The sequence below is a fragment of the Mus caroli genome, chromosome 1 (genome assembly GCF_900094665.2).
Source record: "Mus caroli chromosome 1, CAROLI_EIJ_v1.1, whole genome shotgun sequence".
In the NCBI taxonomy this organism is placed as follows: Eukaryota; Metazoa; Chordata; class Mammalia; order Rodentia; family Muridae; genus Mus; species Mus caroli.
In genome coordinates this window covers 135,467,671-135,484,181 of record NC_034570.1, presented here as the reverse complement: position 1 = coordinate 135,484,181, position 16,511 = coordinate 135,467,671, and the positions used below count along the sequence as shown (strand labels likewise).

General features: G+C 37.6%; 1 protein-coding gene across 1 annotated transcript; it reads left to right on the top strand.

Moving 5' to 3' along the window:
- Positions 1 to 11,342: 11,342 nt before the first annotated feature.
- On the top strand, positions 11,343 to 15,778 carry Rgs1 (regulator of G protein signaling 1). Its single transcript, XM_021171809.1, has 5 exons — positions 11,343 to 11,546; positions 11,888 to 11,968; positions 12,480 to 12,541; positions 14,094 to 14,257; positions 14,961 to 15,778. Exons 1-5 carry the CDS (start codon positions 11,410 to 11,412, stop codon positions 15,144 to 15,146), a joined length of 630 nt encoding a protein of 209 aa, XP_021027468.1. The 5' UTR covers positions 11,343 to 11,409; the 3' UTR covers positions 15,147 to 15,778.
- Positions 15,779 to 16,511: the final 733 nt, after the last annotated feature.

Genomic DNA, 16,511 nt, shown 5'->3' with positions numbered 1-16,511 from the left:
AGCCTTTAGTCACCCTAAACTTCCAAATATTAACTGATACATTTTGTTTTATCTTTTCATTTCACAGAGGAAAGCTATGAATAACAATTACATTTTCATAATTAAATCAAGAAGCCAGACTCTATGTGTCAAGAGGTCAATGGAGTGAACAGAGCAGAAAGAGGAAGGAAAGGAAGGAAGAGGGCTACAAGAAGCTCAGGAGTAACACTGCAAGACTTTCAGCAGAAAATACATTTTTAAAGGTAAAAGAAAGAAACTGAGTGATGTTTCCTATTTTGAAATTGTCTCCCCGACCCCACACCACCGATTACATCTCAACTGCCAGCAACAGTTAGGAGAGCTGGCCCTAATGACAGAATGGGAGAGGTGGCCCAGCTCCTCACTGCCCTCCACATAGCCTGGGCAGGACAGTAGAGCTGCCCCCTGATGGCCAAGATGCAGGTGAGCTAGCAGGGGCCCTGAGAGCAGAAGAGCTGAACCTGCCACTTGCCAGATTCACCATTTGGTGAGCTTCCTAGTGCAGTGCTACTGAGCTTGCTCTGGTTGTGCCAGCTCAGGTGAGCTAGCATGAAGATCAACTCGTCTACCTCCTAAGGCCAGACCCAGGGCTTGAAGTTGGGCCATACCCTATCTATGATCTGCTGGAGTTCGTGAAAGAGCTGGTCCTACAAATTCAAAGCTTCAAAATCTCCATGACTCAGGGCAGCAACAGGATATCCAAGAGAACTCTCAGTGAGGATCCAGTGTTGAGAGTGCAAAAGAAGCCAGGGGCCTCTAAACAGAGCAATGATACACATCAACTAACTGCGATTTCTTACATAAAAGCAGAAAGTCACTTCAAATGACAGTTGATAGTTGCTAAGGAAAAAAAGTCACTTTCCTTTGGGAATGAAGCCACGGGGGGGGTTATCATACCATAGTGGATGGCTACTCACCCATGTGTATGTGGGAAGTGCTACTTATACTCAGGGGATTGTTAATAACAAAAAAACAGAGAGGTCATAAAGTTGGGAGGGACATAGAGTAGGGTAACTCAAGAAGAGTTGAAAGTGGGAGGTATGATCAGTAAACATTGTAAAATAGAAGAAATTTTCTATGTACAAAATATTACTTAAATGTTTGTATATATCACATCATCTATATCCTATTTAATAGCCTTTGTGATTTAATTATAAAACTCTTATAGATTAAAGTTGAACGGGTCTTATCGTTTATGATACAGCCTCCATTCTGTGAGGGCTTTCCATTTTCTTAGGAATCCCTTGGAGCTCCATAGTGAGCACTGAAATCTGTGCAAATGTCCTTCATAGAGACTGTGGATGTTCTCAGCATCACAGTTGCTGTCAGTCCTCTTGCTTTCCTGTGTCCAACCTTCCCTTGTAATTTGGTACAAGCATATCTAACCTCCTTACTCTGTGCTATACGGAAGAGAGTATGACTCAATCTTACTGAAGAGAGTGTGAGATAAGAAGCCAGAGGTTGGGCTGAAGAGATGGCTCAGTGGTTGAAGCTCTTCCAGAGGTCCTGAGTTCAATTCCCAGCAACAACATGGTGGCTCACAACCATCTATAATGGGATCTGATACCTTTTTTTTGGTATGTCTGAAGATAGCTATGGTGTACTCATATAAATAATATAAATAAATAAATCTTTAAAAAAAGAAGCCAGAGGTTAATAGAGTAACAAATTCTCACATAAGCCCTTCTTCTTTTGATATTTCTATACACTGCTTCTGATAAAATAAAATGTTACTGTTTCAGCCAAGAACCCTGTCAAAGCAAAACCAACAATGAGGAAAGACACAACACCACACACACACACACACACACACACACACACACATATGTGTGTGTGTGTATATATATATAAATATATATACACATATGTATATATATACATATGTGTGTGTATAAATATATATATATATATATATCCTGAAATAAACTTGCAATCTTATAAAATGAGAAAGGAAAATATTCTCAAATTAACATCACCAGATTTTCAAAAACTAAAAATCAATTTCTAACAGCTTAGGAATTTACATCTCTTGATCTTTCATAACATCTGAGGAAAATTATAAAACAAGGTTGAGGATTTTTTTTTCTTAGTCCACTCTGAATTCTCATTAAATGTATTCTACCATCCAATAATCATAAGACAAGACTCAGCACAGAGGAAAATAGGGAGAAAACACAATTATTTACACTTGAGTAGTTCCTGCCTTTGGAGATGTGATATATAAACTTTACAAGCTGCTGAGATCTGTTTTCTGAATTTATCTCAGGTTCTGGACTGAGCACATTCATAATTTACAAGGATTCTGAGAACTCTTAAGCTGTGACTAAGCTGACTTTGACAGATCACTTTATTCAGCATTCTGTTGATTCTTCAAAATACTTGTAGGCTTCGGGACTTTGCATTATTTACTACCTGGTGCTTATAACAACAAAACTCCTCTACAGGCAACTCAGCAGTGCTCCACAACTGAAACTTTTCACCCCTCCTAATTAAACTGAAGTCATTTACATTATTTTTTGTTTTAAAGACTTTCTTGCAATTATCAGTGTACAACCCCAAGGTTTTTCTTGTTTGTTTTTGTTTTGTTTTGTTTTGCTTTTTTAAGATGGCTCAGAGATACATATCGACTATATACCAATCCATGCAGTCATTTCTCACCTTCCACGCTATGCCCTTTCCTCCTTGGCAATCAGTTATATTCTCTCTCTCTCTCTCTCTCTCTCTCTCTCTCTCTCTCTCTCTCTCTCTGTGTGTGTGTGTGTGTGTGTTTCTCTGTTACTGGCAGCATTAAAAACCCCTCCCCAAGCACTAAGGCCTAGTAGCTACCATACTTTACTCTTGTTATGAGGGCCGGATTGCTCAAGCCTCTTATAGTTAGATGTCAGTGTCTATATACTGAAAACATGGTTATCTATCTCAGTCTTTGCAGCATGGCTTTTCCTGTGGCTATCCCTGTACAGCAAGAATGTCTAGACACTTGATATGTCAGCATCCACTGCAGCCCTTGCAGAGCTCAATGGCATTCCCACTTCTCTGACAGTGAGCTCTTAGCATTCACACTTTGCTTCCTGTGAGATGCATCCCACTGTTAATTTTTTTCCTCTATTTCTCTCTCATAGAAAATATTTCTTTTTCCTATGATATATTCTGATTACAGTCTCCCCTCCTTCAATTGCTCCAAGATCTTCCTTATTTCCCATTCTATCCGAATCCACACTCTTCCCGCCTCTCATTAGAAAACAAGCATCTAAAAAAATAATAATAAAATAGAATAAAATAAGATAAAACAAACAAAAAAAAACAGAATATGGTAAACAAAATGAGCCAATGAAGACACCATTGAATTGGTTCTGTGTTGGTGAACTACTGCTTGATCATGAGGTTTGCCCTAAGAGTTGTCTGTATCCCCAGTGACTCTGTTGAAGAGAACGAATTTCCCATTTACAAGTGGGTATCAACTGGAGATAGCTCTGGGTATGTGATGGGGGCCATGTGTCTACTTTTTTCAGTGTTGGGACCCCATCTGGCACAGTCCTATGCAGGCCCTATGTATTCTGCCTCAGTCTCTGTGAGTTCATAGGTGCATGGATCATGCTGGGTTTAGAAGGCCTTGTTTCCTTGGTATTCTCCATCTCCTCTTTCTCTTATGATCTTTTTGCTTCCCCTTCCACAGCTTTCCTTGTGCCTTTAGCAAAGAATTTATTGGAGACATCCCATTTAGGACTGGATGTTCCATGATCTCTTACTCTCTGCATATTATCTAGCTGTCAGATTCTGTATTTGTTCCCATCTACTACAGAAGGAAGCTTCTCTGATAATGGCTGAGAAGGACACTAATGTCATTTGGAGGTCATTTTATGACTATATTCCTTTAGAAGAACAATAGTGTTTAGTTTTCCCCTATGCCCCTGGCCTATTTGCTATCAGGATTTTGGCTAGCAGAGTAGCATCAGGCATCTCATGCAGTGGGATTTAAATCCAATCAGATATTGGTTGTATATTCCCACAGGTTTACGCTGTTAATGCAGTAGTGAATCTTGCAAGCAGTTAATCACTGTAGACTGAAGAGTTTACAGCTGGATTGGTGTTTTCCAATTCTCCTTTTGTAGCATGCAGAATGCCTCCCTGTACAATGAACTTTAGTCCGTAAGGGTAAATGCTCTAACAGGAACCAGCTCTATACAAGTAGCATAAAGTAAGTGTTACAACACACAAGTGCAAAAACATTATGAAGGATACAAAGGACAAGCAGTTACTGTGTTTGCAAGCACTAAGTGGCATGGTTGTGGAACAACTGGAACAATCAAGCCTCTTAATAGATTTTTTTTTTCTAAGAAATCAGATCCTATAATCATGGTATGGGAAACAGAGCAATAAGTTGTGGATATCATTGCTTCAATGTATAATAGCAGCAAACCACTAGACTTCTGCATTAGAACCTTTAAAGCTTTACAGGGTCACTGACTTCCTGCTATTTAAAATTGGCTTCTCTTTTCTAAAGAGAAACTGTAGAACACTGGAGCTGAGGATGGGGAGGAGGGGAGGAAAACTGGGAGGAATAGAGGGAAAGAAGGCTGAGGTCCAGATGTAGTGTATGAGAAAAGAACATTTTTTAATTTTTTTTTTTTACCTTATATCCTGCTTACTTCCCGCCCCCCAGTCACTCTATCCCACAATCCTTCCCCCTCTGCTTCCCCTTCCCTTCTTGGCAGTTGGGGCACCCCTTGAGTATCCCCCACCCCACCCTGGCACTTCAAGTCTCTGCAAGGCAAGGTGCTTCCTCTCCTACTGCAGCCAGACAAAACAGCCAGGTTTTAAAACATATCCCACATACAGGCAACAGCTTTTGGGATAGCCCCCGTTCCAATTGTTCAGGACCCTCATGAAGGCTAAACTGCCCATCTGCTACATATGTGTAGGTAATCCTAGGTCCAGCTCATATATTTTCTTTGGTTGGTAGTTCAAATGCTGAGAGGCCCACGGGTCCAGCTTTGAAGACTATTGGTCTTTTCATGGAGTTCCTATCCCCTTCAGGGCCCTCAATTCTTCTTCCTATTCTTTCATAAGAGTCCCCAAACACCATCCACTGTTTGGCTGTAGGTGTCTGTATCTGTCTGAGTCAGCTGCTGTGTGGAGCCTCTCAGAGAACAACATGCTCCTGTCTGCAAGCATAACAGAGTATCATTAATATTGTTAGGGACTGGTGCCTGCCCATGGTATAGGTCTCAAGTTGCACGAGCTCTTGATTGTCCATTCCCTCAGTCTTTTCTCCCTACCCCACCCCCCAGTACCTGCATTACTTATAGACAGAATAAATTTTAGGTTGAAAGTTTCTGGGTGGATTGGTGTCTCTATCACTCCACTGAGGCTCCGGTCTGGATACAGAAGGTATCCTCTTCAGGATACCCCCAATGTAGTGAGCCATAGATAAGATCACCCCCATTGATTCTTGGGCACCTCCCTTGTCCCAGGCCATGCCTCCTCCTGGAGATGCCTCCCACCTCCTCCCCCTGGTCAGCTGCAGATTTCCATTCATTTTCATGACCATCAAGCCATCTCTCCTGTCCTTCCTCATGCCTGATCTTGAACCCCTCATTCTCTGACCCCTTCCCTCCCTTCCTTCCTCCCTCCAAGTTTCCTCTTTCCATCTGCCTCTTATGACTATTTCACTACCCCTTCTAAGTGAGATTCAAGCTTCCTCTCCTATGCCTTCCTTCTTGTTTAGCTTCTTTAGGTCTGTGAAGTATAACAGAGTACCTGTATTTTACGGCTCATATCTACTTATAAGTGAGTACATGCCAAGCATGTCCTTTAGGGACTGGATTACCTCACTTAGGATGATATTCTCAAGTTTCATCCATTTGCCTGCAAAATTCACGATGTCTTGGTTTTTAATAGCTGCATAGTATTCCAATGTGTAAATGTACCACACTTTCTTTATTCATTCTTCAGTTGAGGTTGTTTACAGTATCTGGCTATTATGAATACTTTTTTTTAAAAAAGAAGAAAAATAAAAAACACTGCCTTTCAAATTGCTTCTGTGTGCTGACCTGTGAATTCCTCTGCTTTTCTACTCGTGTCATGTGCTGGGAAACATGATATCTCATCAAAACTCCAAATAATTGCTAGTGTTTTCCTAGCAAAATTTTCTATTCACTAAGACTATAGTGATACTATGCTGGCTTCATGACTACCTGAATTTTATTTGCCAAACACATTTAGATTGATTCAAATATTACTCTCCAGTGTTGAAAAGCTCACAAAAATAAGGGGAAAATAAAATTAATCCAGGGTGAGGAAAGCATGTCAGAAATGATATTAGCCAAAGATTGATTTGGTGTTTTAGAGAGCGACTTGGAAAATAGTGTTAGTGCAAAAGGCTTGGTAGGTAAGAAGTGTTCAGATAAGACAAGTAAGGGTTTATAGAATCATGTGAGTCTGAGAACCTAACAGTCTCATGATCTGTTTTCCAATAAAGTGGCAGGTTATAGAAACAAGAAATTCAGTCTTGACTAGAAGTTAATCAGAGCAGAGTAAGAAAACGAAACTAGATTCTTATCTTGCTCAGTTGCAGTTTACTGAGCTCAGTCAAGTTCACCATCTTGCAGACATCTGAGTTTGAAAAATAAGAAATCTACCAGCAGAGTTCCTCATTTAGAAGATAATTTTTTTAAAAAAAAGCAAGTCTAAATGTTCAGTCTTTTCATTCATAAATGATACAAAATGGACAGGAATATCCTTGCCAGCTTGCCCACAATAAATTATTGCAGTTTTGTTAACACTGTTGCAAATAAACTCTTCGAAATATTATTGGTAGCACTGAAGATGCTGGAGGATTCTTCTGATGTCCAGGACCCAGACAATGAGTGGAAATAGTTAGTCAGGTCAAAAGGAGCCATAAAAGACGATCATTTTAACCGAGTGACTATTCTAAACAAAAAGTATATGTCAGGGTTCATTTAACTTCCTGTGTTTACATCCAGGATCCATTCTTTCACAATCATGATATGTGTAATAGGTATCTACTTACTGAAGGCTGTCTCTGTCTAGGACTATCTTCTGTACTTTCCTATGAGTGACAAACACAGCAAAAGAGGCAAAGAGTGAATGTGGGGTTTGTAGCCAGTGCAATCCTGTGCGGCTTTATTCCCCATGCTTTCAAAGCCAATCATTCCTATGTGGGTTCGTTTTGTGCAATCCTTTCTGATGTTGCTTCCCAAGGTGATCACTTGCTTAAATATCAGTCTCCTCTACTACACACACTTTAAATACTTGGGGACAGAGATGGTCTTGCTTTTTGTTTGTAGTACCTTGCATGCATTCCATTGTAAAAATGCAATTAAATGGGTTGTTTAAAATGATCAAAATTTCTGTGTCCAACTCTTCCAGTACAGATTTTATTTTTAATACAACCTCATACTCAATATTGTCCTTTGTCCCATTAATTCCTAATTCCTACAAGATTTGTACTAGAATACAAAGATGTAGCACCAGTATATTCCATGTCATGATTGCCAGTATCATTCAACAAAGTTCCTGCTAATATTATAGAGTTAGTTGGAATTCCTTGAACAAAACTATAAAATCGGTTAAGGAAAGATGAAAATTTTCCTCACTTTTTTCGTCGAGAATTATAGCCATTCTTAAACTTCTGACAGTGTGCTGGAAGAGCAGCTCATTTGTATTTTTTTTTTTTTGAATGCTTGCCTTGCTTGCCAAAAGCCCTGTGTTCTCTGGAACATCAGCACTACCTAAAACTCCATGTGGATCCAGGCTTCCAGGATTATGGTACCAGGGGCAGGAGTATCAGAAGTTCAAAATTATCCTCAGATACACAGCAAACTCAAAGTCAACCTTGTCTGCTGCTAAATAGAAATGTTCATAAACTTAGTATTTGGAGAGAAAAGAAGCCATGACAGCAAATGTACAGCACCATATACGCTAAAGCCCATAATATCTGCTGCATCCACAGTGAGCACTACTGTCAACTATGTACTCTGAGTGACAATAAATAACATGTCAATGCAGGTCTATTGCTTATTTAAGGACAATTTCCCAGAGAAAACGGTTACCATAAGATAGCTTCAGAGAGCTAAGGCTCTTTGATTTGACGGAAATCTCTATGTCAAACTCACTGATTGATTCAGTGAAGTTATGTGGAGGTTTTCTATTTTGGATGAATTTTAGAAAGAAAGGCCTGACGGTGACAGAGAACCTCCAGGCCCTGTCTGCATGCTTCAGCCATTTCTGATACACCTGAACCAAGTCTGCCTGGCTTTGACAGGGATAGATGTTATATAGGCTGTTTAGGGGCCTTTAAAAGAGTGGTTTCACCTAAGCAGTTTTGACTCAGGAGCCTGAAAACACCAGCCCCCTCCCCTTTTAGGAACTTTTTTTTTTTTTGTATCTGAGCTTAAGAAAGCCAATATAATTATAAATAATTCTACTGTAGTAACAATATGCTTAAAGTGTTATAGCAGTGCCTTAATACATAAGAGATAAATATTTTTTTCTTGGAACACAGCATCTTCATCACCCGGTGTTAAGAGGGCACTTTTTATAAAAAAAAACTATTTTGCACAACTTCCTGTGCCATGAAAAAAAAATGTGAATTAAAATTACTTTGAGATTCATCTTACCACAATCAGTGTAGCTATTATCAAGAAACAGTATGATAAAAAAATTACTAGAGAGGATGTGGGGGAAAGACAACTTCTTATTGTTGATGGGAGAATAAATGGGCGCACTCATTATTGGAATAAATGGGCACACTCATTATTTATTAAAATAAATAAAATAAAATAAACCTACCATAAGGCAGATCTGTCTCATTCCTAGCCATATACCTAAAGGATTTTAAGTCAGCACACAACAGAAAGACTTGCATATACATTTATTGACACACTATTCAAAATAGCTAAGAAATGGAAGCAATTGAGGTGACGAAAAATAGGTGAATGAAACATTACACACACACACACACACACACACACACACACACACACACACACATGGAACTTTAATGAGACATAAAGAAAACAAAACATGGAGTGTGAAAGAAAAATGGCCAGAAAAACATAGGTAAATAAAAATGTATCAACTCAGGAAGACAAAGAATGGATGTTTTCTTTCACATGCTGAGGTGGAGCAGGGCTGGGTGGGGGCAGGGTTGGGGGAGGAAGGGTCAGGAAGGTAGAAAAAAAAGCCTAAATGAGATCTCAATGTGGAGGGAGAAAAAGCAATAGAATGCACTTGATGTAAGAGAAGAAGCAAGGTTCTTGGGAGAAAGCATGTGATGCAAGAAAGGAAGGAGAAACAGTGGGAACAATGTATGTGTGCAATGACATAATGAGATCTGTTAATTTTATATTATTTTAGTAAAAATTAACCAAATAAAAACCCATGTTTCTTATCTAAAAAAAGGCTATGGTTCTGCAAAATACTAAAAATCTCACATATCCCAAACATATCTGGTGCTATATCGTCTGCTGCTTCTACTGACTCTTCTGATGCTTGTAACATCCAAAGGAATAGTTCTTGCACAGTCTTTGGAAATTGCCAGGGTGTATTGATAACAGGTAACCATGGTTCATTAAAATGACCTTTAAATTGTGTTTCTCAAGCACTTAACTTACACATATTATCCACAGGAGTGGAAGTTTATCAATAAACAAACATGAGAAACGGTGAAAGATTTTAACAGGAAAGTAAGTCTGGGCTGGACCACAGGAAGTAAACAAACACTCATCTTTACGTCAACTGTCACAGCCCATTGGTTTTGTTTGGGTCACTTTCAAAGTGGCCAGCTCATCTCACTACTTCTCTTTCTTAAATGAATCATGTTATCTGGTAAACATCAGATGATAGCAATGTATGAAACAGTCATTCATAACCATAGTGAATGTTGTAATACTACAAATATTTACTGCAGACTTTATGTATCATACTGATTTTTTTAAAAAAGGACGAAGAAAAATTAATATGCCTCTCTTTTTTTTTTTTAAATCAACTTTACCTAATTCCACCAAAAGTCTCTCTGATAAAGGCTACCATCTACTGAGAGGCAAAATTCAATCTGCCCAAAGTAAAGTTGGCCATCCTATAAAGTGCCATAGTATACATCTTGTATCAACTCTATAAGATGTTATATTGCATTAATATCTCTGCTCTGATACATGATTTTTATCAATGAGTAATGATTTTTGTAATGTAATCATCTCAATTAAAGCTAGATTTTTTTTTCCTCTCTGGAGATATTTCCAAAAAATTCAATTATTATATCCTAACTAGTACAAATGATTGACTTATTCAAACAAATTCTGAGTTTACTTTGAATTTTCCCTCAGATACTGTATTTTTAAAGATTGGTATCTTTATCATTATGTAAGGTCTGTATGTTAGGTACACTTTTATTCATAGGTTTTCTTTAATTTTACCATGCCATCTTAATTATTGAACACAATTACAGTGTGACACATCATTTATAGTCTAATTATAAAAGTAACATTAAAAACAGAATGCTCTTTAAGGTCATCTTATGTGTCACTGGTAGAATATTTTGTACACACCTTGGAAAATTCTAACAAGAATGTTCCTTGTGATGGAAATGATGGGCAAGATTCCAGACACCACAGTGGTGTAGACAACTTCCCATAGGTCTCCATCTTACCAGATAGATACAGAGTAGTCAGTATAAAAAAAACATTAATCTTATACTGCTTCATATGGGTGGCAGTGGTGAAGAACTCTTAAAATATTGTGAAGAAACCAGAAGGAACTAAAGGAGGGGAACTGTAATCAGAGTATACTGTATGTCAAGGAAATCTATTTTTAATTTTTAAGAAATGAGAAAGAAACATTGTGATCAGATGATTTTATACTCCAGAACTACCCCCAAGCATCAAGGTGAAGGGAGGGATAGGACTCTACTGTTGAATTTCTGTGTGATACAGAAAATGTAGCAAATGTAACATTGATCAGAACATATAGTTTTCAAGGAAAAAAAAACAAGCATTAACTCAAACTAAAGGCTGATACTGCCTTTGCTCCAGAGATGAGTATGGCCCCCCTCTCTCTATCTGTGTGTGTGTGTGTGTGTGTGTGTGTGTGTGTGTGTGTGTGTATGTTCGTGCATGTGTGTGCATAATTTTGTTCCTGCCTTCCTAATCAAATGACCTGCTCTCATTCAGTTGAGTTTCAACCACAAGACATCACTGTACACTTTTTTTTCTTCAAGATACACGTCACGACACACCAAGAAAGGAGGAACTTCCGTGCCTGTGGTAACATCACTTGATAAACAGACTCCCTGAACAGCAAGTGCCTGTCTGCCTTACGCTATATAAAGCAGCAGTCGTAGACTAACAGACACTCACTCGTTTTGAGAAGACCATGAGAGCGGCAGCCATCTCCATGCCAAGGTTGGACAAAATGCCAGGAATGTTCTTCTCTGCTAGCCCAAAGGATTCGAAAGAACACAGCCATTCTCTTCTAGATGACAAAAAGCAGAAAAAAAGGCCAAAGACTTTGTAAGTTCCTTCAGTGTGTCTCTTTGATTATCTTTTACGGCCAAAGGAATAGGAGTAAGTGGACGTGAGTGCTGGCATTTGGTTTATGGAGAGCGGAGCAATTACCTCCTGTGACTTATAACTGAGAGTCAGTTTTATTGGAAAATAAATCATGTTTTGGGAAAGTCTGGGGAAATCTTTCTAGACTTTGTTCATAAAAATGAGTTCTATTTTAACATAATAAGATATTGTGTTAGCTAGTCTTATTATTACCTTCCTCCTCAGATATGTTTGCTTCATGTTCTTTTCATAGATAAGGGGAACTCTTCCTGAGAATTATGAATTTTTGGTGTCTTTTGTAGTGGAATGGACATGAAAACATACCTGAGATCGATGATCCCACATCTGGAATCTGGGATGAAATCGGCCAAGTCCAAAGACATGTATGTACTGAATATATTGAAATATTCTAAGTGTCTAAGCATCCTAGAAGCTAGCTGTTGTCTTCGCATGATACTGATACTGCATGTGTCTAGGCATGCCAGCTTATTCTTGTAATTCCAGTACTTGGAGGTTGAGACAGGGGGATGGGCAGGGGACTTGAGTGAAGCCTTGGTCTTTAAAAAGGCATATAAAAATACTGCATGCAATGGAGTTAATTTCTTTTAGGTAACAAGCCAAACAAGATTAGACCACATTAGAGCCAATGAACATTAATTATTAATATGTCCACATCAGTTTTCTATTTGTGTTTTTCTATTTTATCCACTTAGATTTTTAACTGTCTTGACAGATTTTTTCATAACTATGGCGATTAAAAGGAACTTTACGCATAAAAGTAATAATAGAAGTCATAACAAAAAATCTTAGTTATCAATATGTAGTAGCCATTATTAAATCAAGTGGGATTTCCAAAACTAGTTTATTAATTTAGATAATTTTTGTTAACTGTAGACTTTCTGCTGAAGAAGTAATGCAGTGGTCTCAGTCTCTGGAAAAACTTCTTGCCAACCAGAGTAAGTATTCCTATCTATCCATTGTTTTGGGGTCAGCTTGATAATTTACTAAGTTGGATGGATGATTAATGTATGTTATCAAAGGAAGAAAAGCAAGTATGCAAAAATGAAGTATTTTAGTTCTTGAATCATTCATAATTTCATCACAATATGACCCAGTAATATAGCACTAGATTTTATCACTGTCCTTTAGACAAATCTGCCAAAACAGTTACATGTGTTCTTGCATTCAAGAACAAAACTGAAATTAGGCTGTGTTGCTGGAGAGATGGCTGGTTGGCTGATTGCTTGTTACTCTTAAAGATGACTGTTTCCCTGCACTCAAGGGACTTGTCTCACAGAAATCCACTTGTAACTCCTGTGCCCTCCTCTGGCCTCTGTGGGCACCTGTCCACAGGCGTTTCTGCATGGAGAGGGGCAAGGAGAAGAAGACACACATATACACATCAAATAATAATAAGCATTCAAAAATCAAAATAAAGGTGAATAAAAGTACATTGTAGCTTCAAAGTTCTAAAAGCCAAGAAAATATCACATCATTGGAATTGCTATTTTGAAAGGTACTTAAAATGTACTTTGTACCATTCAGTGTAAAGAGTAGGATTCGTTTATTTAATTAGTCGTCTATCATCCACATACTTATTAACTCTCATTTGTCCACCTTACATGGGAGGTATTTTAAAAGCAGCAAGGATTCAAATGCAAATACACAGTCTATTACTTCGTTAAAGACACTTAGATATTCCAAGTAAACACTGAAAGTACTCAGCATGATACATATTTTAATATAAGCTCAAGAGAGGCTTGTGGGGGTTTTCTGATGGAAGGAAATAAAAAAAAAGAATGAAACCAGTCTCCATTCCCCATGGTGGGCTTGCAACACTATTGGGATTAGAATCTTATTCAGAAGTGAAGACAATCAGCTTGGTCTCAGGAATAAACTTACCCTCTTTGTAGAAAGACACTATGAAACTTACTTGGGAAGTCGAAGAAATTCAGCTTAGTTTGATCCTATGATTACAACAAGACTTACTCTACAATTAAGCTGAGTAAGTGGTATATAACGCTCAATGGCACTAGCAAATAAAATCAGTGTGCCAAACATACAGGTGACAAGCTATCTAACATTATCTAACTACCATGGTTTGGATGAGGAAATTATATTTTTAACTATCAAACGATGTTAATACCCTAAATCATTAACATTTCCTTGCAGAAAGGACTCTACACTCTTGCTCACATGTTGGTGCCTATAAGTAATGACATTGTTCTACAGTCAGCAGAGCTCAGTGTCACTTTAAATACAAAGTGACAAAGCAAAGTACATTTATGTGAATACACAAAACATTATATGACTGTGGACAGTTTGTTTGGTGACAGATTCCACATGTAACAATCTCTATGTCTGCTTCTCTAGAAATCATGGCACAGCTGTTTTAGCAGTAGCCAACTTGTACCTTTGTGCATATATTAATGCTATAAGATTGCTTATAAATCTCTTCTACAGCATATTCCTTTACTGACTCAATTTTCTCAATCCCTCTTATTTTAGCAGGTCAAAATGTCTTTGGAAAATTTCTAAAGTCTGAATTCAGTGAGGAAAATATTGAATTCTGGTTGGCTTGTGAGGACTATAAGAAAACAGAGACTGATCTTTTGCATAACAAAGCAGAGAATATATACAAAGCATTTGTGCATTCAGATGCTGTGAAACAAGTGAGTATTAAAGTCATTGTCATTAGTATCAGAGTGTGTAAATTTTCCCTACATACAGAAATAGGTTACGATGAAATCCGTGGTATCATAGTTTTGCATATAGACAAATATATTCATTTATCCATTCACTTCAGTGGAGCCATTCCCTGGATTTGTAAAGATATCTAGTAGAGAGACTGAAAAGATTTTGCAAAACTGTCCAACCTAGTAGGATGGAGAATGGAATGTGGTATTGCAGGCCAGATTGTATGTTAAGGAACCCTTCGTGAGCTATTGTAACTCAGATAAGGATAAAATGCAGACCCCAATAACACACACAATCAAAGTAACAAAAACATGTACAGCTACTTAAAAGTGCTGCTCTTCCAGGAAAATATTCCCATTCAGTAAACCTAAAATGCCTATGACATTCTATTGTGATATATGGACTATGTTCTGGGGATATTTAATTTTTCATATCTATTTATTTTCTTTCTCCCAATTACACCATAAGCAGATGCAGAAAGAAAAAATCCCTTTTGTTGCATTTCTCTGTAGCCCATATACCTAGTATAGGACTGGCTTAGAACACCAATTCAGAATATAATTGAACTAATCTAAATAAGAATGTAAACCATTTTAAGATGATTCTGGAACACTAACAGTATAATAAAATTTAGGATAAACTGCAAATGCACATTAATTAAGAAATTGTTCTTTTCAGATCAATATTGACTTTCATACTCGAGAATCGACAGCCAAGAAGATTAAAACACCAACTCCCACATCTTTTGATGAAGCACAAAAAGTCATATATTCCCTCATGGAAAAGGATTCTTATCCCAGGTTCCTGAAATCAAATATTTACTTAAATCTTCTAAATGACCTTCAGGCGAATACTTTAAAGTGAGTGGTTCCTGGCTGACAGGAATTAAAAGATGGTATCAAGGACAGAAAGAACATGCCAATGAGAATGCCTGCCAGACCAACCTGGCCTACTTGGGTGGCTCAGCAGGCTCAGTGGAAGTACAGATGACTCAGAACGGATTAACACAAGGTATCCAGGTAGAGACTTGAGGAAGCATGAACAAGAAGAACACGGCAAGGCCAATGGAAGGAGATACTATGGTACTTTCATGAAAAACAGTGGGACTCTATTCAAACAACCCTCCAAAATGGGAAGGTCAGCTGACTCTGGCAACACAGAAACTGTGAATAATGTGTATGAGACTGATTACTCTGTGCTGTAAGCTTCAAGGGCAGCAGATGTGTATGCTGCATGCTGTTGTGTAGAATGTGTTGAACTCTTGCAATCGCCTTCCCTTGGATAACCAGTCCAAAAGTATATAGCTTAAATAACAGTTGCTATTATGGACATGAAGAGTTTTTTAGTTGTTTATTTAATTATATTTGGCTTGGAGTAGAGGAAGACATTTATATATTTAACCTAAGTATTTTTTTAATCTAAGAAGCTGTCACACATTTGTAAATTAATTTACCACTGTATAAATAATAAATGTGGACACTATATTAAAATATTTAGAGAAATGTCTCCTATTTTATTGCTATTTTGATTCTGGCATTTTTTTACTCTGATTAAAAAAAATGAATGTGGTTACTACACATGTTAAAGTGGATGAGGAAAAACCCATCATGTCTCAACCCAACACAAAGAACTACAGGTACCTAAGGAAAGCTAAAAGTGAGAGAAATACTCTTATCCAGAGAAGAGCACACCAATTGTTTATCCAATACCAAATAATCAGCCCTGAAAACATACATAAAAGCACCATTATACAGACTGAACATGTTGTGTTGACCTAAGTTTGGAATGTGTATACATATACATTTATGTGTGTAACAATAATTAATGAAAAAAAGATGCCATTGGTTTGAGGTAGAACAAGGATACTATATCAGAATTTTGAGGGAGGGAAGGCAGACATTTTTATTTCTATTATAATCTCAAAAAGGATAAAAAAAATTTGAAGGAAGAGACTTACTTTCTACTGTCTATTCAGAATATAATGGTATTATCAAATTAATACTATATTTTCTCTATTATGTTGGACAAAATTCACTAGTTTTCTTTCTGCTATATGAGCTCTTTAATTCAAGTTTCAAATTGATGAGAAATGGTGGCATCTTTGAAAGGGGAAAGAAAAGCTATTTTAGATTCAGGTTTATTTTCTCATGTAATATTCACAACAATGTGATGAAAACTAAAACTTAGAAAGACTAAATTTTCTCAAAGTTACCATAAATGCTGAAACAC